The following is a 12,046-nucleotide window of genomic DNA, read 5'->3' on the forward strand; positions in this document are numbered from 1 at the left end:
CAACCACACTGCACCAGGAGAAAGTCATATTTATATTGTCTTACTGCATTGCAACGCTTTCCAGTGTCTGGATACTCCTGGGTTTGTGAAGTTTGCACATACTGACTGGCTGAGACAAGCGCACATATTGACCACAAACTTCTTTCTCTCCAGGTCCAATATGACCTTAAGGCTGAGTTATAGTTGGCCCTCTGAAGCACTCTGATATTCTGAAAGCATCCTGTGGTCATTAGTGCTTCTCTTGGCTGCGCACTGCCTTAGTTAAGTGGGCAGCGAGAAATGCAAATACAGTACATTACAATTCCCTGGGAGTTTATGACCTGTTCATTATCACCAGCTCTCCTACGCTCTCAAGTAGTTCTCTCCTTTTGGGTCATGATAGAGATGTTTGCTCACACTCTTTCTTAAGGAGCTCAATGAATAATGCATGGAGTGATTTAGCTAAAGCTGCAAAGATATTCAAGGCAAGAGTGGAGGCTGCGTTCAAGGAGGCGCATGTTTACAAATTATCCCCGAATACAATGTGACTCTCATCCGTCAAAATGAAACTTGTTCCAAACTGACAGGAGGTCTGACTCCGGGGTCGTATATCAGAGTATTCTGGGAAGCTCTGTGAGAGCGACCCCGACGAGTGTTGTTTTACAGCTGCATCTCCCGTGGCCTTCCCACCCTAGAAAATTGAATCAACTGAATCAAAAGGAGAAAACTATGTCATGTGTTTGCAGTTTACAAAGAGTTACTGAAAGCATGCTGGCTGAGTAAATCAATGATGCTGTATTAACCAGGGTGGGAGAACGTTTATGGCTTCGACATGACCTGTATACGTAATGTGGCCATGAAGGAGCCTCTGGTGGACGTAGTGGACCCCAAACAGGTGGTGACCAATTCCTGCCTCATCAAGGTTGGTAGTCCCTTCACTTTTCATTTAGCTTCCTCTTTTGATCAAGATTTGTCAAACACTTTGGTTTATGATTTAATTTCTGCAAAACTAATGACATTCTCATTAGCCTTAGCCTTGTATTTAGTGCTAATTATCAAATGCTAAGACACTAAACTAAGATGGTCATCATGGTAATGGCTATACCTGCTCAGCATCAGCACGTAAGCACTGTGATTGTGAGCATGCTAACATTAGCATTTAGCTCAAAGTACCATCGTCAGTGTTCAGATTTCCATTTATTTCTGGGCACTTTAATTTTTCCCTGGTGGTGTAATCTTAGATTCACAGTTCATTGTTCACAGAAATTGAGACAACTACAAGCAGTGGTGGTTAAGTCAGTCCCAAACAATCTCAAATTAGAACAAATTTACCGTGGTGAGACTCAAGTAAGTGAGGTCGAGTCCTTGCTATCGGTCAAAATTATCTTATGCTTATGTCAAGCCACTGCTCAGGTAAAGCAAGTCATGAGTCAAATCGTATAAAGTTCTGATAGTCTAGTCAAAGGTGAGCTTTCGAGCTTTTGACATTAAATCACATTTTCCTTTCAATTTTGGTCTAGCCTCCTCCATGATGGCTGCCTTGTGTATTGGCCGCTATGGCATGTGCTAGTGGGTTGCCAGGGTGCTACTACTCAATATCACTACTCAATATCACGAAAATTGGAAATATTGAACAAAAAAAGTCCTTTTGAGTCATCCATCTTAAGCTTAAGTCGCGTAAGTCATGAATACCGAAGTCAAGTCAAGTCATGAGTCTTAGTCAAGCAATCTCAAGTCCTCAAATTTGCGATTAAAGTCTGATCCGAGATAGGTCGTGTATCAAGTCCCCAATCTCTTACCACAAGTTAGTCGCTTTTATGGTGCTTTCAGTCATATCACCACAATTTTGAGGCTATCATGTTATACTTAATTGAGCCATGACAATGGGGCAAACTCAATCTACTGATAAAGATCATGTGATAAAATCAAAAGATCAATTGTGAATACTAAATGGACTACATGGTAAGATTGTTTCATCGACATTTACATTATTGATTGTTACTTAAGTATTCGTGCTACAACACACCATTACCACCATTTTCTAATACTGGTTCACTTGTCAGCTGAAAAAAATGCACCAGAAGTAAACAAGCTGACAATACATTATGTAATTAGGAGTGATTGTACTGTGTAATGTCAATACATCAGCAGCTGTCCCACGGAGAATACTGAGTAAGCAGGCTTTTATAAGCTGTCACGTATAATTACAGTGGTAAAAAACACACATACATTTACTATAACTACTCAGGAACATTGATTGATTGGTAAACATATTGTGTGACATGCTGTGGCTGGTATGAGTATGACCTTGACGTGTAGCCGTTGCCCTGTCTGTGCCTCTCACTGTGCGGATTAGACTGATCAGGCTGCTGTGCCATGCATGTCAATAGCAGCCTGTCTAGTCTTCTTGATTGTGCTCCTTGACGTAGTGACCTTCTTATTGCTGGCATTGATTGGGCGGCTCTGCCCTGTCTCACCTCTGTCCCGGGGGAAAATTGCTGTGTGATCACACCTTGACTTCAGCATCGCTTACTTCTTGTTGCTGATTGTTAAGCACTCTGTATTTTCTTCGACATCAGACACTGTTTCATTTTAAATGCAGTGAGGTATTACATAAACCAGCAAAGGGATCAGTCATGAGACTTGAACAAAAATCTCTATGAAGCTGATGGAAGTGTTGCTTGTGTTTTGATCTTGTATAAAAAAAAAGCCTTAAAACAATGATACCCAGCTGACAAGCTTTATTGTCTTTAAATGGATTACCGACTGGCCTCATTAAAGGTTTATTGCAGAGGAGCAGTTCACATAGGACCTCATGTTATTAAAATGCTGCTCAAAACTTTGGTAGCAATACACAGCGAGGATCATTGTAGATTATATTCCTGCAGAAAATACATATATATTTTACCTTAACAACCTGTGTGAAAGTGCTCTTAACATTTTTATTTTGCCTTTTGAGCAACAGCAAGGGTGTAAATATTGCAGAGCATTATATTGCAGTGTTAAACTTTGAAATGTGACTTTGAGAAGTTTATACTGCATGACCAGGGTAAATATGTGGTAAATGTGTTTATGGGAGAGACTGTTTTCTGCAGACAGCAGGGGGAATCTGACATTAAAACTGCATTGTTTTTATTGCCAGAAAACATACGGCTCATTCCTCCTCAGCAAATATGGCACCTGGCACCAAAGCCAGCAAGCTAACAGTGAATATCTAATATTGTCGATGGTACATGAAACAAGATTATCACACCTCTGCCTACATGTTTACCCTGCAGGGTACTAAAGGGTTTTCAGGTGAGCTGCACTCCGCTCTGTTACTCAGTCATCAAAGCTAACATGATATGTTGGCGCAGTGCCGTTCACCTGACGGAAAACCAGGATCTGGAACAACATGTTCTTTCCTGAAGCATGGCCCAGTGAGCCGGTGGGTTATCAGATACCCTGTAAAACTGACTGGAGCCAGGGGACATTTACAGATTAGGAGTTGCAAGCAGCATGCATGAATAACACCTGGAGCCTCACAATAGTTATAGAGCTCCCAGATGACCCCCTATCCTTGTTCTGCCTACATAAGGGTTACTGGCCTCAGTCTTGATGATTATTGCGATCTTGGCACAGGGGAGTCTTATGGTGACTCTATTTCTGCAGGTAAAAGCTGTACTGTAATTCTTGATGTTTGCTTTTGGCATCCTGGATGTGTTGCATGTGACATTTATGGATTTCTTTTCTACAGCACCACCATGCAGAGCTGAGGATTTGAGTCGCATGACTTGAACTTGAGACTCAAGTCACAAATTTGATGACTTAAGACTCAATTTGTTAAAATCAAAAAAGACTTGCAACTTCATTAGACTTTAACACCAGTGACTCGTGACTTCACTTGGACTTGAGCCTTTTAACTTGATTGACACCTTCCCCTAAGTCCAAAATTAACAAGTATGTTATTTAAAAACCAAATGTGCTGCAAGTCAATTAATTTCTCTACGCATCCTGAATCACTTAACTTAAATGCTATTGATTCCCAGCAAGTTAACACTTAATTCTGCAAATTTCACTTTATTTGAACCAATCTGACAGCATCCAGTCAAGTTGCAATAGAGAAACATGAAGAACTGACATTATGTTAGTTCCAACTGAGTGCCACTTTGAAAAAATGATACCAAAGAATTTAATTTGCATTAAAAAAAAAAAACTTGGCAGTCAGCAAAATAAATTGCAGTTTGCAGTATGGGTCAGAATATACATAACGGATACATTTGAACAACTCCCAAAAAACATTTTTAAAGCATCCTTGATTTTTCAAAATTATTATATTAATATTCTGTTGACAAATTGGCACTACATTTGTTGAAGAGTGCATCAATTTTTTTTAGAACTCAAAACTCAAAGTTTAGGAATTGGGATTTGACCTGAGACTTGTCTGTCTTGACTTGAGACTTCTAATTTACAAATGTCACAGCAAACATAACCCTGGTCACTTGATACTATTATTGTCTATAGACAGTCTAGGGGTTTCAGGGTGCATGTACATGTATTACTGGAGCATTTGGCTGCCAGGCTAAAGGTAAGAGATGCGGGCCTACCTGTTGCCTCGCTGTCCCCAGCCTGAGCCACTGGCTGTCACTCAGTCAGCTCGCTCTCCATAATCCAATGTTGCTTTACTTCAGCACTTCATTGACAGTTCATTTTCATTAAAACACACTAACAATAACAAAAAACAAAACTTGTTGAGGTCTATCTTCCCTGCAGCTCTCAGAAAACATCTTTCTCCACTGGGCCTCCACACCTGGGCTGAATCATCTCTTTTAATTACTTACACCCGCCCCCTTTCAGACTCTGACAGGCTGTACCTTTCAGTAAGCCCAACCCACCCAACCTGATGGCCATGCAGGATGGCCAAAAGAGGAAAGTGTGCCATGACACAAAACGATGTTTTCCAACCTCTGCAACCATTGCATGAATGCACACGGGTCTGGTTGAGGTCAGAATAAAACAAGATAAACAACGTAAAGAAATAGGTCGGCATTTGGAAAATGTGCTTTGGAAGAGATCTGATTATGAACAATATCAGTCACCATGCAATTTTTGATTCTACAGCCATCAAAGCATAAAAAACATGCACTGTATTATTTTTGGTTGTCATTCTGGGCTTTTGCCTTGGAATTTGTAATTTTTACTATTTTTCCACACGATGACGTCATTTTCACCATATTTGGCATATGGAGAAAATGCATGTTATTTCCACTAGGTGTCACAATCAATGTTGCTGTAAATCATTGACATATCAAAGGCTGTGATAATTTAAAAAAAAACAAACAAAAAAAAGACAGAGAGACTGAGAGAGAGAGAGAGAAAACTACTCTGCAAGTCGTACATGGAAAATATATATATTTTTTAAATTCTGAAAATCAATGAATATTTGATATGATTAGGACTGATGCTGGTTAAACAATTAACTTAGTAAATAATAATATTACTGTATAATATTTTTTAAAGTTTGATTCTGAGAAGCGCATTATGTGCATAGAGTGATCACAGAGTCATTTTAGCGGGCCCTAAGGGTTAATGTGCTCCAGATATTTGAGAAAAAGTGTCTTTCCTCCTGCAGGAGGTGGACATCTACACAGTGAAGACTGAGGACCTCTCATTTACCTCAGCGTTCTGCCTGCAGATCCAGAGGAATGATTATATCCATGCACTGGTCACCTACTTCAACATTGAGTTCACAAAGTGTCACAAGAAAACTGGTTTCTCCACCGGTAAGATGCCTCACACGTTGTCTCTTACTTGATATGCAGTATGTGTGGGTGTGTATGTGCGGTTTAAGATCATTTGAGCTCACAGTATCTATATTATAGTGATTGTAGTGATAATCTAAAAAAAAAAAAAAGCATTTATTTCCTTGTACTTATTACTGGGTTTTCACAGCATACAGCACCACCCAGAGGTCAGGTTCAGTATCTCCCTCAGGGCTTCTGTCAGCACAGCAGAGTGCTGAAGCTGTGGGTACTTTTGGCTCCTTGTTAACATGCTGTCTTCCCTTGATGGCTTCAGTTAGCCCTGTAGAGATTAAATTTGCAATGTAAAAGAAGCGATCCCGCCTGGTGCACAGCAAGAGTAACAAATGGAAGTTATATCCTGAACTTGAAATCACACAGCCCTAACAACTAACAACAAATTAATCACAGTTTGAATTCATGACAGCACGAACCAGTGAACAAAAAACGCGATCAAAGGAAAGTCTGTTGTAATGTGTTAATTAGTCAGGTTTAAATGTGTACCTTCAGATGGAGCCCGGCTAGTTGTTTCTCACTGCCTTAAAAGTCTTTATGCTAAACTAAGCTAACCATCTCGGGGTTGTAGCGGGCAGCTTATATTGCTGGATAGGATTTCTTACCAAATGGCACCAAGACATTAGGTTGTAGTAATGGGTAAATCATGAGGCAATAGGCCACTGGACGCAGACGTGTTAAGGGCCTCACCACCTCCCCTACATACTGGAAAGACACACACAGACTTTGTGATTGTGCCTCTTTTTTGATTCATCATTTTTGAGTCATTTTGTGTCACCTCAGGGTCATGTTGTGTCTTTTTGGTCTTTCTGTGTCTCCTTGTAGTCATTTTGTTTCTTTTTTGTTTTGCACTTTTGCACTTTGTCTGTCATATCTCTTTGAGGTCATTTGTGTCTTTTAGGTCATTTTGTCTCCTTGTAATGATTCTGTGTCTGAGAGAGCAGGGGGAGATGTTCCTGGACTTGTTTCTTGCAAACAGGAACTAAAGTTCACTTAATTGGAGAAACAGAAAACATCCACAAGCAAACATTTTATGTGGAATCAAATGCTTCCAGGACCTTAAAATCAAAACCATCAGTTAGACATCTTCACTAGAAATTTTAGTTATTAATGTGGCAAAAGTCAAATAGCAGTATCAGGCTCTAAACATCCCAGGTTGCACTAAACGCCCTACTCATACATAAACACAATTTCTTCATAATGTGGCCTGTGTTCAGACATTAAAGGCAGATTAGAGCAGATCAAATCAGGTTGATTGACACAATCTAAATAGAGTGAGCAGTGGATGTTGTGTCATCATCTGTGTGTGACTGACCTCTAGTGGTAGGGATAAATATCACACACTGAAATGATGTGTAAAACACCATAATATCATTTTGAAGGTTGCTCTAATCATTAGATCTGCTGGCCCTCTGGTGCTGATAATCTGTTATTTATGAAATTTTGGCATCACCAGGACCTTGTTTATTTTTTTTAGGAAGAAATATATCGTTTCCTAACCTCAGCTCTCTCTGCCCTACCCACTTCCTTACTATCGACTTTCTATGAGATTGTCTGTCAAGCAAGTTTCCCAATGTCAGCCCTGAAGACTCCTCGTCTGTCAGAACAGATCTCAACTTGCAGATAGAGAGCCAATGTGTGCAACTGATTCCCCATACGGCAGTCGTATCACACACACACACACGCACACACACACTCAGCCAAGGAGAAAAAAGTAAGCAGAAGTCAAAGATTGCAATTCATGCCAGTAGAAACGCCATCTCATCTAATGAATTAGCATAAGAAAGGCAGCTCGCTTGTAAACGTCTTTTTGAACTCTGCCAAAAAAAATGAGAGCTGGCCCTGCGCAGCAGCCATGCTGATTGACAGGCCCTTTCATCTCTGAACTCACAAAGAGTTTGTCTTTAAAGGCAGAGCTACCATGCTGCCCGGGACAGCTGGCAGATATTCGATTTAAGAGCTACTGACCTTTTGAGCCTCAGCCAAGTGATCGGTGATGGTCCGAGCACCGGGGGATGCTCACACTTATTTTGGGGGGATGGGGTGTCAGATTTTACCTGTCTGGGTTTCCATGCACACACACACAAACATATACACACAGATGAAAGCACATCAGGTGCCGCAATAGACACAAAGTGATGAAAGAATTGATTCAAGCAACAGTAGAGAGGTCAAGAACGCAGTCATGCTTTTCCTGCCTTTTAGTTCAGCGCTGTCATCTCGAACTCAAGTCGAGGAACCTGCTCTGTTTGCATCAGTGCTTCACAACTGGACACAGACTGTTCCCTGCTCTTTCTCCGAAACACTTTGTGTTTATTCACTGCTTGACATTCACATCAGACAGAAGACTGTAATACTGTCTGTTGACCCCATGATGGACTGACAACTTGTCCATGGTGTCTTTCTGACTTCCGTCCAGGGTTTGTGAACACATCACTGCATCATTGACAAGGGGATTACATATTGATTGTTGCATGGCATCTGAGATGTTTGTTGTGTTGCCAAAGTTTAAAACTTCAGCAACTTCCATGTCAGGCAACTTATACACCAGGATAAATTATAACTGGTGGCATTCTTAACAATTAATACAAATGATTGATTTTACTTGATAAGTGTAAATACAATGCAAAAAAGTGCAAACAGTACTATAATATTGCAATTTTGCAGGATATCGCAGGGAAATCATGTCTTATTTCCAGGCAGGAATAGGGAGTAACATATGCAACTAATGTCCCATTATTTACATTAATACACCAAATAAAAGCATAAACACAGTGTTATTCAGTCACAAAAACAATAAACCAATAATTAATGAATGCTTTTTATAACTGGTAGAAATTATTAATGAATAACTTTTGGGTTTCCAGGTTGTGGAAAAAATTGCCTGTTCAGGTCATTAATCAAGGATTTATTGTACCTGCAGTTGTAAATATTAATAATTCATTAGCATCTTGATTTTAGTCCAGCCCTTGTCAAAAACATAAGTCGCTGACCAGTCAAAAAAGCTGCTAAAAGTTGTATTGTTTTTCCCAACCTGACAACCAGTCAATATGTTGGCTTATAAATGATCAATACAGCTTCAGTAAATGACGGAACCACGACAAAATCAAAAAGCTGCTTTGCTTTCAGATGAAAATGACTTATGTGAATTTAAAATGTGTGTGTCCCAGCACCAGATGCTCAATATACCCACTGGAAGCAGACAGTGTTTTACCTTGAGGACTATTTGACGGTGCGGAGAGGAGAGGAGATCGTCGGCAGCATTGCTATGAAGCCTAATGAGAAAAATATTGTGAGTATTATCGTGCCGCCTGTTGTGTAATTGTGTATTGTGTAATATCAGCGGTAATGATAAATGCCTTTTAGTGATATATTCCATGTGACTTTTTTTGTTAATGGGGGTGTTGCGATGTAAATGTATTGACAATAACTAATATCTAACAAATGAGATATTAGTTCATGTTAATAATACAAATCTGATCATTTCTGTTTCTATCTTCTCTTGCGTCGTCTCTTTGTCCACTTTCCTACGCTGGTATTTTAAGTGTAATTTATTTACCCCAAAAAGAGACAAAATACACCATAAAGCAAGCTAAAAAATAATATGACTGATAGCATTATTTTTTTCTTTTCAAATTTTCTGTAGATATTGTGATAATATAATTACAGTGAAGTGTTTTGGCAATGATAATCATATAGAAATAAATCTGATATTGTACCAGCCCAATTAGTATTTTTTATGTATATCTATGTAAAAAAACATAAAGTAAAAATAGAATGCAGTGTTTCACAGTATTATTTAATATCTTTATGTACCATTATACCAGTACATTGCACATATTTGACCTTTTGCATATTCCTTGATCAACAGCAGCTATAGGGTTTTATGTTATTTTTTAAGTATAAGTATCTTTATCATTTGTATTGTATTGTTTCTATTTTATAATTATGTTTTTAACTGTTGCAGTACTTTGCCTTTGTCCCTATTTCGTTTTAATATGTTTATTGAATGCGCTGGACAATAGATGCAAATTCCTGAAAAGATTCTGATTTGAGCTCCTCTTATATCCCGTATATCTTTGCTAAGACATGACTCACTTCCTGTGCTGCCTGCCCACAGCAGATTGTTTTCTCCTCCGTGTTGGATAGCCGTCAACAGGCAGCAGCTCTGCGGTGACTTCCAGACAAACAACAACAGATTCTATTGTTGACCTTGTCCTCTCCTCCCCCTCTGGGGTGGAGAAGCAAGGCTCGCTTCTTCCTGTTGTCTCACACAAACAGTCTGTGCTTATTTAACACCATGTTCTGCTGTCAGGTCAGAATGGAAAATCTGACAGTACTCTCTGATCTTACTTCTTCCCCAGACTCTGCTTGATCATTACCTCCCCTCTCTCTGACAGTCTTGTTTCTTTTCTCCCTCTCTTGACCTTCAGCGCGACTTGGACTTTACCTTCGAGCTGGATTTCAAAGGGCAGCTGTGTGAAGCAGCCATATCCCACGACTACAAGATGCGTTAAGTTTGACTGGAGGACATTGTTTGTCCACTGAGAACAACCCCTGAGCACCTGAGGGAGACAGACACTCCCATGACCACAGACAGACACACTGTGTAATGTATGAGGGGATAGAATAAGAGAAAAGCCCAGCCCGAAGACCAGGCAGAGGTGGCCCCATTGACAATATCACGATTGTCACTACAGTGTTTGATGAAGGCAGGAAGTTACTCACACTGACTGTTAAACAATTCTGAATGTAACACCAACAACAAGAGGTCAGGAACATTTCCTGGTCTTAATGAATGTTTCTGATTATTGATGTGTGTATATGTGAGCTGGAGTTGTGTACCTGTGTGTTTTGCTCAGTATTTGTTTTCACAATGACCCAGAGCTTCTGGAGGGATAGTTGCCATTTTTTAAATTATGGTAGAGCTCATGTAATCAATTACCGTGTTGTCCACATTCTGCTATAGGTAGACAATAAATTTAAGGTGTAGTTCTTATGTCATATTATGTACTGTAGAGAATGATTACCAGAAAACCACTTTCATTTATAGTTGTGCCAATTTAGTGATGTTGGGAAACTAGCACCAATCAAAACCACAGCCAAGGATGACCCTGCATACGTACATATACCTGTATGTGTAATGTGAAAGGTGTTTGCATAGTTGGTGTACTAGTAGTTTTCTGTGAGTGTGTAATAGAAGGTGTTTCTCCAGGTGTGGACTCAGGTGTCCCCTGCCTTTGTCAGTTTGAGCAGTGATGTTGACATGCCAATAACATACCTTCTCCCATCCTAAATGCCTTGAGCAAGTGCCGAAGTGCTCCTAGGTTTTGTCCGCACTGCCGGATTTAGCTGTTTTCTTCTCCATAGTTCCATATAAAGAGGCTGGCCATTCTACCATATTGGTTTATTAATATAAGATATGACTTAACACATAGGCTCAAACCATGAAGCTTCTTCAGTCTAAGACCACATAGTCTGACACATAGGACCCCTGTACCAAGATCTTTGTTTGAAATTAATTAGATTAGGAGTTATGTTTCTAGTAACATTCAGGTTTCTTGAGTACTGGAGGTACCCATTTAGGGGTTTTCTTCATTAAAGTGTAGATCTGGACAAAGATTACCCTGCACTGAAGAAATACTCCACCCCCAAATGGACATTTGTATTGTAAATCCCATGTTACGTTGAATTTAAGAACAGACCTTTTTCTTGCATGTCTCTAGAGAATCCAAAAACAGAGACAATTGAAGCCATTGGGGTGTACATTTGACAAGCAGCAAAATTATACCAAAACATACATTTACAAACTTCACACAACTTGTGCAGTGTAATCCAAGCCTCATTTATCCAATCATATGCTCAGTACTTCTCGAATACATGCATTATTGCTATAACCTTAGGTTACAAAACACTTATAGCCTTATGCACAGATGAGAAGCTGACCTGTACAGTATGAAGACAAAGTGTTCAAATTGGTAACATTTTATGGAAAATTCATGTGTTTTGAAAGAACTAAAAATACGACTGGATAATGAGATTTGCATTACATTGCATGAGTTGTGTGAGTTTGTAAACTGATGCTTTGATACAGCTTTACTGTTGGTAAATGCAGTCTGCATATGACTTCAATTGGTCAAAAACTGTCTCTGTTTTTGAAATCTTGATTTGCCATGGAGGTATTTGAGGAAAACAGAGTTTTCTTCTGGAATTTAAGGTAACACGGAGTGAGTGATTGTTATACAAATGGCCATTTTGTGAGGGTTATGTAT

At 39.5% G+C, this 12,046-nt stretch overlaps 1 protein-coding gene across 1 annotated transcript in view; it reads left to right on the forward strand.

Annotated features, from left to right (window-relative positions):
- prmt8a (protein arginine methyltransferase 8a) overlaps positions 1–11,394 on the forward strand; it is a 30,462-nt gene extending 19,068 nt beyond the window's left edge. Inside the window, exons 7-10 of the mRNA XM_042496551.2 lie at positions 786–901; positions 5,591–5,741; positions 8,945–9,066; positions 10,208–11,394. Of these exons, the coding sequence (XP_042352485.1) occupies positions 786–901; positions 5,591–5,741; positions 8,945–9,066; positions 10,208–10,291 (473 nt within the window). The 3' untranslated portion in view covers positions 10,292–11,394. The remainder of the gene's footprint in view (positions 1–785; positions 902–5,590; positions 5,742–8,944; positions 9,067–10,207) is intronic.
- The last annotated feature ends 652 nt before the right edge of the window (positions 11,395–12,046 follow it).

The sequence above is a fragment of the Plectropomus leopardus genome, chromosome 7, assembly GCF_026936395.1.
Source record: "Plectropomus leopardus strain MGB_pleo_1.0 chromosome 7, ASM2693639v1, whole genome shotgun sequence".
NCBI lineage: Eukaryota > Metazoa > Chordata > Actinopteri > Perciformes > Serranidae > Plectropomus > Plectropomus leopardus.